We start from the raw sequence: 18,821 nt of genomic DNA, 5'->3' as shown, positions 1-18,821 counted from the left end.
AAAATGTTTTCACTAAATACTTTAAATTAAAACAAGGTACAAAAATATGCGTTTCTTTTAATAAAAACAATACAAAAATATGGTAATTACAGAGTTACAGTATCTCTAATAGTAATAAATATCACGATAACTGCACTTAAGTTACTAATACTAGTATATCTTACTGAAGGTTCTATTAGTATTTTGGTTCAATATTAATATTTATAGTTACACACGTCTTTTGCTGGTCCATAATTAGGTAATAAACACAAATAATGCCTCCAAGCACTATGCACCCGTAGTGATTTTTTTAAGTTCATCTCAATCCGACATCTTTCTCTTATCTTGTAACAATCACAATGTTATTCTCGTCTTTATAAAGTAAATTAATTGTGAAAATGTTTGTCAAACACAACAAATATTATTATACGCAGTACAATACCTAGGTAACTATACAAATATCTATTTGCCTTTAGATTTTAATAATGGTAACTGTAACAAATTATTAATTATCTTTCAAAAAAATCAGACCATGGCATTGACGAAACAAAAGTAGGTACACCTAATTACGTAATCGTGTTTGACAATTAAATTAATTATAATACGAGAATAATCAAAAAAGAACTAATGGGGTCACAAAAAACGAGAGCAGACGAACAAAAAGTCTTGTTTGAATAGATACGTGCAATTTGATACGCCTTACGAAAATCAATGTTTTTGTTGCCGTCAATATTCTAATAGAAGTTAACTAACTTTGATAGTGAGAGAAGATTTAAAGGAGAAACATGATTTTAGCAAGAATAAGAAGGATAAAAAAAGAAAGAGAAATAGAGAGAAGAAGTTATAGATGACATAGAAACAGAAAATAGTGTTATGTATGAGTGAAAAAATGTTCTATAGAGGTAGTTAATAGTGACAGTGATACTAATGATAGTAAAATAGAAAGAAAAAGAAGAAAAGAACAAGAAACACGTTAAAGTACAAACGTGTTAGAAACACGTCCCTAAACGTTTTTTTAGAAATTGGGAGATAATCGATTTGGTAGAACGAAAGCGATAATTATAATGTAAACGAAGAAATTATTGCCGCTTCACTGAACCGGATAGAAGATTCTGGAAGCGAACTATAAGAAATCATCAATATATAAACAAATAGTGTTAAAGTATCTAAAGCTAATAAAGTACTGGAACCGTTATTGACTGCAACTTATGACACACTTTTCGGGTCAATTGAAATTTCCATTAATGACAACAATTATGCGATTGTTAACGAACCATAAAAGTAATTAACTATCGAATTACATCATGAAATCAAACAAGCAATCAATCAAGAAATCAATAATCACCATAGCCTCTTTAAATTTGATGTAATGTATTGCTTGGGTTGGTATTAGTAAAGATTATATCGAGATTCGATGCACTTTGATCATCATTTTAATACAATTTATTTGGTAGTGTTCTCACGACTCCTTCACAAGTCTACATATAACACCAACCAGCTTAAACCTTACCTCAAAATACTCGTAGCAACGACGTTGAACCTCTAAACTTATCACATAAAAACATACTATAAACCAACGTCTCTAAATGGCATATAATGCAACAGAATCCCAGAGGAAGTTGCCTCTTAACACCTAAGGTATAAGATCTAGTTTTTCTTGTAGCCCCAGTGGGATGCTCCTTCCTTCCCGCCTTTCCTGCCGTGGTCAGCATGTGACGCGTGGTGTTCTTCGTGGCCATGGTTTCCATGGTATCCTTTGTGATCAGCATCGACGTGACCCTTGTTGCTGGAAAAATAAATGATTTAACTTATTATTGAGGAACACCATAATCTGACTTCCATTCCATTAATTCTGTAAAGGAATTTTAGAACTACTATTAATGGATAATATGTTAAAAATCAAAGTCAAATATATTTCAGCGGTGACTAAAAATAGATTCCATAGCCCATTAACTGGTTGAAGAGCAATCTCAGTTAATTGGATAACTGGGAAACCATGATACCTAGTACACAGACGGACGGATGTGCAGTATCCTCTAGTATGTTCTATAAATATCTTTTATATGCTTCCTACAACTCACGTGTCTAGTTTGTTTATCCTTGAATGGAACTATTCTTTCTTTTTCATATCACTACAGACGAGAATAGTTTAGATTTTCAAGATTAGGACTGACGTTATCAACATTAGTTTTACTAACCTGTATCCCTTCTTTCCTTTCTCGACGAAGTCATGTCCGGCGTTGACGTGGTGAGCCTTCTTCTTGCCACTCTCGTTGCTAGCGTGCTTGGCATTGAACTTGCCGTATCTGTGGTGTTCCCCGCTCTTGTGGAAGTCGTCGTAGAACTTGTGTTCCTTGTGGAATTCGTCCTTGTGGTACTTGTTGTGGTAGCCTGGAATTTAAAGAACAAGTATCGTGGACTATCGTGTTATACAGCTTCAGTCACTTGACAACAACATTATTTTGGGCACAACATTCTGAAGTGTACGTAATAAGACGCCAAGTAATGTAACATTTCCTTATGAACAACGGTAAAGTTACGACAACCTGTAACAAGTAATGTTACAACAAAGAATGGCTTTTATAAAGGATTACATTCAAAGTCGTGACGCTCCACATTTATTTTGGGCACATTTTTTATCAAACAATATTTCTGAAACGAGCGTGAAGCAAATTAAATAGAACTTTGGTCACGTAAACTTGCAACGAATGCTCCCAATCTTGATTATGACAGTGAAAAGGACTTTGAAGTACAGACTCGTGAGTAATTCTTTGTGAACGAATCAATGGAAAACTGTAGTATTGCGGTTGAGGTCAAACCAAATTGAATTCGAATAACAAATAACTTTACGTAACTTGGCTTTCACTTGCCGCAAATTGTTACATTTTCTATTATAATAGATGGAGCTACTTTGCTTATGTTCGAGACATTGTCTTGTTCTAGATACATTCGAGTGCGGAATGTAGGTAACATTACCTAATTATTACATGTTTGCATTCTTCTATTTTCTTTGTTTATTTTTCAAGTAGCTACAATAACTTGCTCTGATTTCAGAAGTTACATAAATTGTACGGAATTCTTTCTGTGACTGATAGGCATATGGAATTGATTATCGGAATGCAATGTAGCTTCACAATTTGTTACTTTAAAATTGTATTATTTCAAATCTTCTCGTGATCTATGACCATAATAGTCGAGGCACTTACAACGATGGAATTAAGTCCTTGTCACAATTCACTTAAGGAATGTTTTCAAACAAACTTACCCTTGGTCTTATGTCCTTTCTTGTGTCCCTTTTTCTCATCGAAGTTAGCTCCTCTGTGTCCAAATGCTTCTTCTTCATGGCTGCCCTTATGTCCAGCGTGGTCGTGATGTTTTTTCTTCTTCCCTTCAGCTTCCTCGTATTGTTTCTTATGGTATTCATCAGTCTTGTAGCCTTTACCTCCCTTGTCTAAATGGTGATCGTGGTGATAGCCTTTGGAAGTCTGTAATTGAAAATATTTACCAATTTTGACTTCATCTACGTACAATGGTTGTAGGTAAAAGAAGAACTCAAAGTCACGACCTATATTTTTCGAAGAGGCAGTTAGAAGTATAGGTTTAATTAAATTTGGGCAATCTTATTGTTAGACAGTGATATTTAGGAATCGTCAAAGCACTGAGCATAGGTAAACACCAAACATTGAAATTTATTAAATGTAAATAAATACATACTTTGCAATGTTGATTTCTTAAGGGCATCAAATTTTTTAGGTTGTTATGTTTTCATATGTCTATTATTTTTCTTAAGTGTTGGTAAAAGCCAATACTTTTGTTTGAACTCAATACATTTCAAAGATTTACTAGCGTGTCCTAATTTTACTAAGTTTCAAAGGACAGACAGAGATTACTGTTTCAAATATCGGTTACACACAGATCGATACGCACGGTACATTGTTGTGGTTGGAAGTTATCTAGCGTCACATTGTAAGGTCAAAGACCTATTTACGTGTGGAAATACATATTGATTATGGTGCCAAAAGCTAATTTTACAAAATAACGTTTTCGGCACATATTGTTTCACGCCTGCTATTCCCATATATTAAAGGTCAAGTGTATGGCTATTTTATGTCGGGCAATTCCGTCACCGTATTATTGCTGCGAATTTGCGTTTGAAAAATGTACTTTGCCTGCTCCGGGACTCAAATTCGAGGCTCGAACTCGAACAATTCTATTATGCAGCAGGATTTTTGTTTTATTAGTTGCTAAGTTTCCACACAAATGTCTGCGAAGTAGTTTTCTTCACTTAAATTGGTTGGTTCGTTTTATTAAGCGTTTCACTATTTTTATGACTTTGTTTCATTACACTATTTGGCTAATGAACGGCTTTGATACTTTATTAGAGTAATAAACTACATGTAACCAGTAAAGTTTCCTACCTTGCCTCCGTGCTCAGCATAATGTCCTCCATGTTTGGCATGTCCACCTCCCAGAGAATGTCCGTGGGCATGCTTCGAGTGATGATGTCCAGTTGATGAACCATACAAGTCTCCTGAAGCCAACTGCTTCGGAGCCTGGATCAACGGTTCAGCAGACACCGGCACTGGGATGGGATTATCCACGGGAATGGGGTTCGAAGCCAAGGGAACAGGCCCCGGTGGACTGGCAATGAACTGAACTGGTTGAGACGGCACTGCTTCCGCCGGAGCAGCATTCGCCACTTCAGCAATGTTAGCACTGTTCACATCGGGTCTCAAGTATCGAGGACTCGGAGCGTACACTTTATGGTAGTGGTTCGCACTCGCGGCCAGCATCTCTTCATAGGGCGGGGATTCCATCTCCCTCTCATCTGTGAGCTCGTGGACCTCATACTGGTGGAGCTGACGAGGCACCCTCACGTGCTCTGCTGCTCTCCGAGATCTCGGTTCACAGCACCGCTTCACCCGGATATGTTCGTCAAAAGGTCCTGCATCATGCACATCGCGCCTGGTCCTGGCCGGCTCGTAGTCATCGTATGAGTCGTCTACATCCTCCTCCTCCACCCAGGGCTCCTCCGCAACCTCAGCCGCGGCGATCGCCAGCAACACCAGGATGACCACTGGTCGCATCTCGTACTTTAAATGATGTAGAACTGATTAATTTTTTTGTTTTATACTTGTGAACCTTTCACCGTTGACTAACAAAGGATCTTGCTAAATACAGTTGCGCTGATGCCAGCTTTTTATACTAGACAGTGGGTAAATGTTTGTTGTGTACGGGCGGCCGGGCGCGCGGTACGGTCAGCACTGATGGCAGACGCAGCCACCACCTAGAAAGCGTGTAACGACACGGAGCAAATTAGTTTTCCCGGTGCATTATTTTAGCGATTTTTCGACCGCAGTGAAAACAGCGACCGTGAATTGAATTAAACTTTTTCTAACGGTCCGGCCGTGAGATCAGCTTGCGTAAGCAATAACAGGAGGAACTAAATGATTTGTATGCGTGAACTTTGACTGACGATATAACTGGCCAGCAGGTACATCACGATTAATTATTTCCGATCTGCTCCATATAACTGCAGGAAACACTAAATTCTCTTTAAAACGATGATAACGATAAGAATTTTCTTATAAGATTACAACAGAGATAGAACAATATAGTCGAATGATGTTTAGGTTGTTTTTGTCATTAAAATTCAAAATGGCTAATAAAACATTGACTGCAATATCAAACATAATATATCACGAGAATAAAGTAATTATAGTCGATTAGACGCGGTTACTATACATTTTAATTAACAAATCGACATTATAATTAGAATTAATATCTAACGTTAAGACATATTTTTAATTGAAATTGGTCAAACAGCTTGATTTGCGTGTAATTAGTGTTCCTTGAATAAATAAACAAAAGGAATGCGTGGACGCATATACATGAATCACACAGATGTCGAGACAATAAACAGTTATCTTTTAGTTAAATATTGTCTAGTTCTAGACGTCAATGAAGATAAACACGGATTTACTAATCACCACGTTAAGGAACTTTAATTAAATGCTGTCGCAACTAATTAGTGACTAAGGAATGTTTATATTTGCATTGAAACGTACTTTCACTAGCTAGGCGCCTTTAATTTATTAATGCAAGATAGTAAACGTAAACTCTTTGATTGATAATGTATGTTTTGCATACAATAAAGTGTGAAGTAATAGTTTTTCGATTGTGGTGCTCATTGATTTACTGTTTAAGTTTTTAAACTGACATGGTCACTAACACTATTATTAGAACTTGTAACGGGATATTTACCATGTTTATTCATTTTATCGAGTTTCCGATATTTCGGCACTGTTAATCCGCGATCATGGCGCTTGCAACAGTGCCGAAATATCGGAAACTCGATAAAATGAATAAACATGGTAAATATCCCGTTACAAGTTCTAATAATAGTGATATACTGTTTGTATGAAACTTACTTATTGTCGGATATAATGATAATAATGGTAAGTGATCAAAATGAAATATAGTATCGACGGCGAAGTACCAATACGTCCTAACTGACCATTGAAAAACATAACGTTTAATTTCTTGGGTTTTCATACATTAGTTACTATTTCCAATAATTTCGAAAAATTGATGAATTAGGGTTAGGGTATTGGTACTTCACCGTCGGTATGTTAGTTGGTGTCATCATGAAGGGAATAAGTTTTCCGAACCGTATATTCCTAAAGCAGTTTTTTTTAAGTCACAAAGTTAACGTCTAGTACTTGTATGACGCCCATTTTTTGCCAGTTAGACCTTAGTGGTCAAGCAATATTTTCGCAATCACAGCAATATTTATGAACAAAAACTGTGTGCTAGAGTTAACTCCGACCTCAACACACAAAGTTGAGATGTTATCCAGCCGGTGGTTCCGTAACTCAGCCTCTCCTTGACCAAGATGGTGACTGAGTGCTGCAACCACTGCACTTTTTATACACTTTAACTATTGCCATTATTACTATTGATTGGCGTGCATTCCTTCGTACCTATTTACAAATTGTATTTAAATTTCGAAAATAGTGTTTTTGGTGTCCTAGCTTATTGCCTTCAGACTTCTCGTAATTCCTCTTTGGACGAATGGTCACTAGTATACTGATTGGTGGGTCACACAATGCGGCAAAGAATTATTGGGTGTCCAATTTTCGAAAAATGTAAGACATATTTCGAGAATTAATATACTTACACAAATATTTTACGAAAATCATCGACTTATAAATATAGGTAATAAATTAGATAAAAGCTAACATACTATTTAAACGTTTTCTATCGAATAGTTAAAAAGTTATTTCATCTAATAGAAATATTGGGGCTACACTGGGTTGAGTTATAACCGACACACGTGGGTTTTCCATAAATATATTTTTGGCTCATTTTCAATTTTCCCATAGAGTTAACGTCATGACGGTCAAGGGCCATTCATCGGGTTTTTTCATGTAACTCACTAAAATAACCTGTGCATACCAAATTAAATTAAAATTGATTAATAGCCAAAGCAAAGAAACCCTGAGAATTGAGCACATGACATATAAAACTGCTATTATTTTTGTTTGCTATAAAAAGATAAAGCAAAGGCAATTGTTACGTCATCATTCAAATAAGTGCACATTGCGCAAAACGGTCTCGTTTAGTATACAAAATTAATTTTCTATTTTATTTATTTCATTGTCAAGTTTGCCAACCGTTGTTTTGTTGGCAAACAATAGGAGTAAAAATAATCGTTGAAAGGTACTAAGATCTTTAGTTTCATTGTTCACAGCTCGTTTGGTATTCGTTTCGGAAGGAAAATCGGTGCTTACTTATTTTTATTCTTAGCAGAATCATTAATTAGTTGATACTAAAATAAGTTTTGATTAACAGTTGCCTATAGTTAATTTTGTTTAATTAGTTCTTTATTATTAAGGCCTAGGTGAAAGTTTAGCAATAATATAAGATATGAAGCCATCGATCATTGACTTTTATAGACTAGGTAATATTGATATCGTAGAGGGGTTTCATGCAAAAATTAACACCACAACATATTCGTCAGTAATTTATTTCACCGTGTTAGTAAACAAATCGATACATCTAAAGCAACAGAGTGCGATATTTATGTTATTCGTAATATCGTCCAACTAACTACGTTCTTAGTCAACTATGTACAAGTATCATACACTTACACCTAATTATTATTGACATGCCAATATATCTGGATAAATCAATTCACCTGCTGTGTCAGTACCAATTGAAGCAGATCCCGAATCTGGGACATTATAAATGAATTTTTATTCAATTAATCAAACCATATTTCACCATTTTAATTTTGATCTTAAACAATTACGTAAAACTTATACTATAACTGTGATTGTTAACTTTTTTAATCAACGTGACTATTAAAACAGAGCGCTGTTAGTGACAGTAAAAAATAATTGCCCATTGTGCAATGCAGACTACCGCCATTGCAAAAAACATATCGTAAAAGGAACAAGAAATCAACTGATTTTCACAAACTAATGCCAATTGTCTCAACTAAAGGTAATAAATACTACGTCTTTACATCTTACACTTAGTAAATATGGCACAAATATTATCGAATATCGACTAGTAATAACTTTTCAAAAGTCTTTTATTTTTCGTTAAAAAATACTGTGTACAGCGATACATATTTATTGTGTTACATAAATATCGTTTCCACCGACAAATCATAAGAAAATGTAATTGAACGCAACAATTATTAAGTTTTAATTCGTGTTTTATGAGTAAAAGGCGACGATTATTATGTAACACAAAAAATTGTTCACCAATCAAAGTCTAACTTACGAAACTAATTAATAAGTCTTTATCAAATGGTCTGACACAAATGGCGTGAACTCCGGATCTTTCATTTTCTTTTTCTTGTGTAACGGACAACTTTTCTGCCTCTGTCCTGTTTCCGATTTATTGTGTGTCAGTTTATAATGGCTGGATAATGACACGCTTTTCTTTCTATATTCCGCTTTTTGGCAATTATTTTTATCTACATTTGTTCCAGCGCCGTTCGCGCTCGTCCCACTGTGCAGTGTGTTTTGTCCTAATATTCTAGAATCTACTTGGTTTTGTTTTAATTTGTTCGTGTAGTGTGCTGACACTTCCAGCTGGCTGTGATGCAAACATGTTGACGTAATCTGAAATTATACGGATACAATTAGTCGGCATTATAAAGAAATATGTCGAATTACTCGTACCTAGTACACAACATAGTTAATTATGTTACAGCCTTGTTCGACAGACAATAGAACTCTTTATTTTTTCATTTTCATAACCAGGTTATGTTAATGAAATTAAGTTTAGTAATAAAGTATAGTATGAGTACTTACTGGGGAGGGCTGATGTCTTGGCCTGGCATACAGTGCAGCCCGTTCAGCCAGCTCACTGCGCAGGCGCCAGGCACGCGCTGCTAGTAGTCGGCGACTGGCTGGCTGACCATCACCGCGGACACCGTGCCATCTGCAACCCAGACAAGCATAAGAAATAGTGTCGATTGAATGGGAGATGGTATACCTAATTGTTGGCTTAGCATCCCATTTCTATCCTTACACGTTATAAAATAAGGACCAAAGTCGCTATCTATTCGTGATAAATGTAAAAACATCTGATGGGACTTCGATGCTGTCACCAAGGGGATTTTTTTAAGAATGATTTTTTATTTATACGTAGAATTATAGGTAAATAGTTTATATATATTTTTTTTTTAATGGGCCGACGTTTGGCCGCTATCTCGCCTGATGGTAAGTGATGATGCGGCCTACGATGGAGCACGTCTGCCTATAAGCAACCTATTCACTCGGGCTTTGAAGTTATGATCCAATAAACGTTACACTACCTGACGAGGAGTTGCAGTACCCTGCTGTACTGGCCCACGGAGCGCAGCACCAGGCAGGCAGCACGCAGCGACACCACCTCGCCGCGCGCGCTGCTGTGCGCCGCGCTGAACGACAGCCGCATGGCGCGCGTGTAGTATTGCAGGGCTAGTGGTTGGAGACCTGTGATGAAAATGTTCATCAGGATTTTTATACATGTATTGGATTGATGTTATATCTTCTATCGTAAAAATCACAATTGGTTCCTTCTGAAGATCATGTTACTTCGTAAAAACTAGGATCTTATTTTTATTTATCTTAAGATCTCGTGTAAGTATAATTATTCTGTGATCATCACGATTTCTTAAATTAAAACATGAAAACAGTTTCTTGATAAATGGATTCAAAATCTCTTTAACACATTTTTAAGTTCTACCAACGGTTTGACTCAAGTTTTACTGCACAGTCGCAACGCCACTTAAGAAGGTTTTACAATCGATACATTTTCCATGAAAGTGGATGAAATTATTTACAACATCAATACTGAAATGGGAAAATCCCTTACCTCTGTCTTTGTACCAGTTCCCATACAGTAGATAGTGCTCCCAATTCCTCGGCTCCAGCTCCAGTAGTTTATCTAAAACTCCTCTCTTTTCATCTTCTGGTTTGAGCAGTAGGAGTTCAAGGTACGCCTGAACAAACCTCGGTTCTAAAGATATGCAGCGTTCCAACATCTTCAGAGATTCCGATATTCGATTTTTCTTTCTGAAAAACAGATATTATACGGATAAATTATGGTGTCTATTCTCTTCGGTCAAGATACGAAATAATTTGGTTAGTCAACGTACCTGTACAATTTGGCAAGATTATAATGAGCATTGACATGATCCCTGTTATATTTGAGAGCTTGCAAGAAATGGTGTTCAGCTCGACCTGACGCCAGCACCAATGTGCCCAGGTTGTTGTGAGCACTGGCGTAGCTTGGCCAGAGTCTGGAATTTTTAGAAGACCAATTATTATACACACGAAAAAAGGTGATGTTAGTGTGAGGCATAAGAGATGTAGCAAGATAGTCCCAAACTTTGTCATAGATGAATGTACTGGCTTTTTTCTTTCTATGTGGTTGTACTCACTTCAAAGCTTCCTTATAGTGTTTAATGGCGTTCTCTTGTTGTTCTATGTCCTTCAGAAAGTTCGCGAAGTTATAATGTAACTTAGCGTTATGTGGTAACACAGACAGGTCCGCTCTGAAATAAGAACAAAACTTATGTTCATCGAAATGTATGTCTAAAGGATATCTGAAACAAATTCCAATAACTTTAAACTAATAATTAAGTAACTCAGAACGATAATAAATTATTAAAGCCTTTACTTAGTAAAGAGCTCTTTAATTAATCTACTGACTATCAAAACTAAATAGGATTCAATTAATTTATCGGTCCCTTTTTAACTTAACTAAATCTACAACTAGATACTGACCTTAACAAAGTCTCCCTGGTCCTCCAGTCCCTATTCCTAAGGTGTGTCCTGGCGACTCCTCCAGCCACCAGCACGGCTACTCCGAGGATCAAGAGTCTACTGCCAGAGCTACGTCGCCACATCATCTGGACACCGTACACCGTGATGATTACTGAGCCCACACTGAAATGTAAATTGTCAAAAGTTTTTAAACTGACTTGGTCACTAACACTAATATTAGAACTTGAGACGGGATGTTTATCTATTTCTATGATAATCACGGATTCATGATCACGGATGAACTCATCCGAGAGAACTGATAGAGTTCATCCATGATCAGGCCCTTGCAACAGTGCCGAAATATCGGAAACTCATAGAAATTGATAAATATGGTAAATGTCCCGTCTCAAGTTCTAATATTAGTGTCAAAGTTTGATTATCACGTTTAAAAATAATAACTTTGTATGTTAAAGTTAATCGTTTCGTGCAAGTCGTGGTCACCCGTAAGAAGTACAGGTTACAGGGTTTGGTTAAAAGAAGAACAGTCTTATACCTGGGTATATACAACACTCTCTCGGCCACCACGAAGCCAACGGTGACGAGCAGGTTGGAAGCTGGTAGGTAAGGTATCACCAACATCATCAGCCCTACCACTGCGGGCGCGTGCCGTTGTAACTGGAAATTAAATGATAAGGACTAAGTTTTGATCTTAGTGGCTATTAGTGTCAAAATAGCTATGGGGTGTGATCATTAGGATCAGATAACAATGTTCTGGTATTTGTGGGTACAGATGCTAATCGCATTGCTATCAATGGTTAATTTAATTTTCATGAGTTGGGTATCTTGTGGGTGTACATTGTATAGCGGCATTACGTACCGTCATGTGCACCTCTGCCTACTCTTTCGGAGATAAAAGGTATGACATTGCAGTATCTTGTATCACAGGTTTTAGGAGTGGTCACAAATGTCAGGTATCTGGTATGTTGATGTCTGGTGTGTTTGAAGGTGAAAATATTACCTCTAAATCAACTAAACATCTGTAGGACAGTGCTAGTAGCGCGATGAAAGCTGCACAGGTGAGCAAGTTCCTCGGATCCCAACCGCTGGTGATGAGAGGCACTGAGCCCATCTGCCAGTCGTGGCTGAGGGTCCAGGGGCAGAGTAGCAGCCACCAGTTGAACGCTGCCAGGTAACAGAACGTCATCAACCTGGAAATAGAGGTTAAACATTTATGAAGATAAAATAATATTTGGAGTAAACCTATGCAGTAATCTCTGTAATAATTGAAACCCTTAGATAGTTGTTTCAATAATTCCAATTTAGTAGTCGTTGACTTTTTTGACAATGATCAGTAACTGTCGGTAACTATACTTCACAGCACTTTGACTGCACAGTTGGCGCGATGGTTGGGTAACCGGCTGCCGCGTAACATGTAGCGGGTTCGATTCCCGCACGGAGCAACTCTTTGTGTGATCCACAAATTGTTATTTCGGGTTTGGGTGTCATGTGTATGTGGAATTATATGTTTGTAAACGCACCTACGACACAGGAGAAAATCTTAGTGCGGGGCAATGTTTTTCAAAAGAAAAAGAACAAAAAGAAAAGAACTTGATTCCGAGCCATGACTTACATTTTCTTAAGTTAAAAACTTAGGTATTTAGTTTAAACTAGATACCTGTGGCCCGAATTTGAGACCTTGTTCTGAAAATAAGTACTCGTACTTACCTTGACTTAAGCAATGACTCATTAAAACCTAGATTATTTTCCAGAACAACAATAATTATTTTATTTTAATAGGTAAGTAGGTTTTGTAGGTTAAACGAGCAGACGTATCACCTGATGGTAAGCAATCGCCGCCGCCCATGGACACTTGAAACACCAGAGGCGTTACAAGTGTGTTGCTGGCTTTTTGGTGGTTAGGAATTTAAGGGTTGTTGTGAGGCCATGGTATCACTCCGGTCGAGCCGGCCCATTTGTGCTGAAGCATGGCTCTCCCACACTTGAAACCTACCCTATTGCTCTTCCACACTTGGTACCTAAACTATTGACCTCACCTGACACTGAACGATGGATGGAAGGCAGGAGGGTTGTCTTGCGGTGAGAATGCAGGGAGGGATCCCTGCAGCAGCGCGAGCCTTACTCCGGCCAACAGGATCAATGCGGCCAGTGCTCGGATCACTCGCCCGTAGAAACTGTCCGTGCGCCATCGCCATTTTATCGATGGTGAGAACCTGGAATTGGGGACGTTATAGATTAATAACCAGAAATATTTAATGTTCTGTGACTAATCAAATCTGCAGGCTACATTATCAAAAACAATAGTATCATTTTGTAATTGATGAGATTACTCGACTAATTTCAAGCCACGCCATAGGCCCATAATCTTAAGTCTTTGACTGCCAATAAAAAATTATTGAAGGCAAATTCTCCGCTAATGTCGGTCACCCGGTGAACACCAAGGTGTTCAATGTGTTTAACAGCTTCTCGACAATTGACTCAGAACCGAGTCTACCCCATTAAACAGTGAATAAGCCATACAAAAGTTTTACAAAAAACATTTACTTAAGTTATTTAGAAGTAAGTAAATTGTAATAGGTTACCTGTTAGACGTCCAACAGCGATACAGGTCGAAGGCTACATTGAACAGCAGCGCGGTGAGTCCTGTCTCCTTGGCCAGCATGCTCAGTGCCGCCAGCGCCACGCTCGACCACACGCGGTGGCGGCCTGATGATCTGAAATGTTCGTAAACGTGGGCTTAATGTTACAGTAATAGTAACGTCCTTTTATCCGAAGGGGTTGGTAGAGGTGCAAATAACGGTACGTAATGCCGCTATACATTGTACACCCACTTTCCACTATTTGTGTTATAAGTCACTATGTAATAGGGGATGAACCTATTACCATATACTGGGCACAATTCCAGACTATGTGCTACTACTGAGATCGAAAAACCGAAAAAAGCCAGTAATACTTTGCTGGACCCGGGAATCGTACCCGAGATCCCTTGCCCGGTAGTCACACTTCGACCACTCAGCCAACGAGCCAGTAGGTTCAATGTTAAATTTATTTAATTAGGTTTCATACACAGCCTACAACATACCTACTTCATTACAGACATCGATCCCCAAATTACTCCAATTTATATGTTTTATGTAAACAATAAATTGAATACCTACGTAAAGAAACTGTATCGGCTTTTTAATATAACCTGACCTAATTAAATATTCATTACACGGGGATTCAATATGGGTGAATGTTTGTTTTACATTCGCAGCCTTAATACATGACCAAACCCTGTTATATACATACATAATTATACAGGTACCGAGCTAATATTAGCTCATCTACATGTAGATACTGATCTATGACTACATGCCTACACGATTGAACCAGCTTAATGTATTTAACCTACAATTTGTGAAACTGATTGAAAAAGAGTGACAATGGAACGAGCAAATACATAGTTTTACATTTGTGAATTCTTAATTCATTCTAAACACAACCTCATTAATGTAATAAAAACCTAAGTAGGTATATTAATCTGATGTTTACTTACCTACTCTAAGATCTTTTCAATATATTTCGACACACTACGTTTTTTTTTATGTTTAATGGACCGACGTTTGGCCGCTATCTCGCCTGATGGTAAGTGATGATGCGGCCTACGATGGAGCACGTCTGCCCATAAGCAACCTATTCACTCGGGCTTTGAAGACACCCAGGTATATGTATAAGATTACGTTCAATAGAAGAACTCACCCATGATATAATAGAACGGAGGAGAGGAAGAAAAGGCACGCCAGCACATCAGCTCTGCCCACTACTCCAGCGACCTGGAAACAAAAGAAAATATCTTTGAAACATACTATAATTATACTTTCAATCTTATAAAACTATGCTTTATTTATAAAATTCAGACACGTATATTTTATACCACATCTTTGCTCCTAAAAATCACCAAATACATTGACAAATAGTTGAACCATGGATGCTCTTGTGTAATTCCATAGTTGTCCTCATTCGTCCAATTTCCTCCCCACTGAATATGTTTAAATCTCCATTCAACTTAATTGGAAACAGAGGGGGAGAGAAGGAAAGTATCTATACATCGTACCATAATTTAAAATTAAAATATCCGTAATTAAATCTTCCAAACCATTGCTTTAATCACTCACATTGATTGCTAACGGTTCATTAAATTAGTCTCAAAAATTAAACTCATTTTAGTAAAGGAAAATGATCGTATTTTGCTTATACCGCGCAGTTTTCCGCAAACGTAAGTAAATTACGTGGTAGAAAGTCTTTCCCGAAGATGTTATCTCGTCGTCTAAATATCTGGGGGTCTAATCTTTGTCACATTAGGTCTGTATCAAGTAATTAAGGGGCTTCTAACTTCATTAGGTGCCCATTTATTCGTTTTAAACGGGAGTGCTTCCTCTTAAGTGTCCATTACGTGTATAATCGAAATGGTGCACGTCTTAAGTGCGTGGTCCAAGTGATGAGACTGGAGCGAGTTGAGAGGCACTAATGTCGTTTGAGTTGAGAGCTAATGCTTGTCGAAGGAATTTCCACATTGAAGGGAATAGCTTGCTGGATTGGTTATATGTAGTATATCGGACTAAGATGTGAGAAAATGTGTATGTTATCAGTATTATGAAGATAACGTTACCAAATTGATCGAGTTTTGGAGTAAGGCTCAGTTTGTGTATTACTGAAAATGTAATGTAAATAATAGCATCACGTTTACACTTTTATGAGTCTCCCGTAAGTCTTTAAGTCTCAGTCCTGTTTTTGTCCTATAACTTAAAAGTACTTTTTATAATAAAAGTTGTAAGGTGTTAACGCGTTACCAGCCCGTAACTTACACCACACACACAAACAATATAAAAGGGCAATTTTTGAAGTAGTAACTGCGCACCAGATTGGTCTTCGTTTTAATATTTAATTAATTGACAATTAGACCCTTATCAATGGGAATTGTTATTGGAAAAGTTACGGAGCCTGGGTCTGCTGTGGTTCAACGATAATGTACCTATTATAAGGCCATTGTCCCGATTTACTGGCCTTCCGAGTCCAATAAAATGTTGGCCTGGCTTGCTGGGCTCCATATTTTATTACTTAGTTTGTAATATGGTAAATGACAATATTGTAATGTGTGTAGTTAATAACACATTGGTATGTCGGTTACTGTTTGTTGCTGATTTGTTTTCAGACTTATGTAGCCTATATTTATGTCTATGCAGATATACAAGTATGGGACAAGCCCGCCACAACCTCCCATACCGCTGCAACTCCTGTAAGCCAGGATCTACAGTAGATACAAACATGAAAACACCGGAACACTGAAGTCCGGCGCGTCCCAGGGAAATGAATGACTGTCTTGGATCCCGCAACGAAACAAATCAGAAGATGTTATTAGAGGAGAAGAAAAGAAAACGATAGTTTCCACTTCCCTCGGTGAATTTAATGCAGGAGACAGGATGACTTAAGCCTTAAGGCACAAAAGAGACTGCACAACTGGGAGAAGCCCAGTCGCCAAGCACCACGGAAATTTTACTTAAAACTAAAATATTAAATGCTAATACTAAATGGGTCCTATGCGTGAGCTGTTATACTTGCTTCCAATAATAGGTATGGCAAAAACGCCTAAACGCACGGAAATTTGCTCGAGACTCCACAAGGTCCGTGTAATAAACTACACCTGATGAAACAATTAAATTATCCAACATAGTGTCACGCTCAGATTGCCAGAGACCACACTCCCAGAGTATGTGATGGGCGGATTGCTCATGTTGCAACTCCGCTGTCGAACATTGGCACCATGGTGAATCAACGAGTTTAAATGAGAACAATTTGCTTTTAAAGTTGCCATGGCCAGTAAGAAATTGGGCAACACAGTGATCCACCTCCAACCATGTCCTCTCCAGACGCTCATGCACGGATGGAAAGAACTGATAGAGGTGGCGGCCCTTGGTAGAAGATTCCCATCTACACTGCCACTCAGTCAGAAGTTCATCCCAGACGTCCGTTAAAGGCTTGAGCAATCTATCAATTTTGCTTCGATCACGTTGTGCTAGAAAGTTTGCGGAAAAGTTAGGTCTCGCATTATAGTACATGGCAGCACGTCGCTGCACCTCAAGATCGACTGGAAGTAGTCCCGCGAGCACAGGTAGGGCCTCTGTGCTAACCGTCCTATAAGCCTTACACAGAAAGATCAAGGCTAGACGCTGACCTTGGAGAAGCTTTCGCCGTACCGCGCCTATTGTGGCCCTATCAGCCCACACTGGTGCCCCGTAGCACACGCATCCCAGGTAGGTTGCTCCGTAGATGGTTCTGAGCGTAAGAAAAGAGAGACCCCAGGTAGCCTTCGAAATTCGCGTGAGCGCATAGAAATTGTTTTTGGCTTTCTCACTAATAGTCTTAATATGTTCAATAAAAGAAAAGTTTTTTTCTAGGACTAGACCGAGATAGCAAACCGACTCCTTACGTTTGACGGGAACGTTATTGAATTTAATAGACGGCCATGATTTCAAATTTCCTTTAAGCAATAATTGATAGGTTTTATGGGGTGCAAAAGTTAATCGATTACGTTCGCCCCATCGCGAGATCCTACTGAGGCAGTCCTTAGCTAAATTCTCTAGTCCGGCTCGAGTATTTGATTGTATTAACAAAAGGCCATCATCCGCATATCCAGTCAACGTACAACCAGAAGGAAGGGGGGTCGCGAGCAAGTCATCAAACCCTAAATTCCACAGATACGGGCCAATAACCGAGCCCTGAGGACATCCCATTGACAACGACTTCGACCGAGAAAAATTACCAAGTTTCAGTTTTACAGAACCATGAAGAAAATAAGTGTATAATAGTTTGTATATGTTACTAAAGCAACCACGACCCTTCAGTTTAAGGAGTAGCATTGGCCACCACGCGTTATCAAAGGCACCGGAAATGTCTAGAAAAATGCCTACTACATATTTGTGCTCAGACGAAGTCACTATGGTTCGGACAGAGAGAGCTGCGTCTACAGTAGATTTACCCACAGTAAAACCAAATTGATTATTGTGAAATTTCGGTCCACCGGGCAGCAAACGAGGAACGATAAGCCGCTCAAGAAGTTTTCCTAATGATGGTAAAAGCGTAATAGGCCGGTATGACTTAGGGTCATCGGGTGGTTTATTTCCATTCTTAGGTATTATGCGAATGAATCCACGTCGCCATATACGAGGAAAGACGCCCTCCGCTATACAACGATTAAAGACAGACAGGATCGCGTCAGCCGCAGATTTGCACGCTTCTATTATCATTTTATTTGAAACTTTATCCTCACCAGACGATTTATTCATAGGCAACGTTTTAATAACAGTTACGAGCTCATTGATGGAAGGTAGATCAGACACCGGTGAATTGGGTGGTATAGCCGCCCACGACCTAATCTGTTGATGATAATCGCTATCTGTCTCGGATACATCGTCAGGGATGAGTTCATCGAGTAGAACTTCCGTTGTCTCCTCAATACCAGTGGTGTGAACATTGTTGACTTTTATGTTCTGTACGAACGCCAGATCGACGGAT

General features: G+C 38.3%; 2 protein-coding genes across 2 annotated transcripts in view; both read right to left on the bottom strand.

Moving 5' to 3' along the window:
• Positions 1-41: 41 nt before the first annotated feature.
• LOC118263579 (uncharacterized) lies at positions 42-5,250 on the bottom strand. The gene is made up of 4 exons (XM_035575650.2): positions 4,398-5,250; positions 3,245-3,464; positions 2,178-2,370; positions 42-1,765 (listed from the first exon to the last, which is right to left on the bottom strand). The coding sequence occupies exons 1-4, from the start codon at positions 5,064-5,066 to the stop codon at positions 1,627-1,629; spliced, it is 1,221 nt and encodes a 406-aa protein (XP_035431543.2). The 5' UTR covers positions 5,067-5,250; the 3' UTR covers positions 42-1,626.
• A 2,742-nt stretch (positions 5,251-7,992) lies between these two features.
• LOC118263502 (protein O-mannosyl-transferase TMTC1-like) overlaps positions 7,993-18,821 on the bottom strand; it is a 151,508-nt gene continuing 140,679 nt past the window's right edge. Inside the window, exons 4-15 of the mRNA XM_050705603.1 lie at positions 15,009-15,082; positions 13,850-13,981; positions 13,304-13,480; positions 12,268-12,457; positions 11,803-11,924; positions 11,271-11,432; positions 10,925-11,038; positions 10,640-10,783; positions 10,357-10,556; positions 9,815-9,974; positions 9,309-9,438; positions 7,993-9,116 (exon numbers count right to left, since the gene is read on the bottom strand). Coding sequence (XP_050561560.1) covers positions 8,781-9,116; positions 9,309-9,438; positions 9,815-9,974; positions 10,357-10,556; positions 10,640-10,783; positions 10,925-11,038; positions 11,271-11,432; positions 11,803-11,924; positions 12,268-12,457; positions 13,304-13,480; positions 13,850-13,981; positions 15,009-15,082 — 1,941 coding nt within the window. The 3' untranslated portion in view covers positions 7,993-8,780. The remainder of the gene's footprint in view (positions 9,117-9,308; positions 9,439-9,814; positions 9,975-10,356; positions 10,557-10,639; positions 10,784-10,924; positions 11,039-11,270; positions 11,433-11,802; positions 11,925-12,267; positions 12,458-13,303; positions 13,481-13,849; positions 13,982-15,008; positions 15,083-18,821) is intronic.

Source organism: Spodoptera frugiperda, chromosome 27 (assembly GCF_023101765.2).
Source record: "Spodoptera frugiperda isolate SF20-4 chromosome 27, AGI-APGP_CSIRO_Sfru_2.0, whole genome shotgun sequence".
NCBI lineage: Eukaryota > Metazoa > Arthropoda > Insecta > Lepidoptera > Noctuidae > Spodoptera > Spodoptera frugiperda.
Note: the sequence above shows the minus strand (reverse complement) of the source record. Positions and strands in the feature narration are given on the sequence as shown.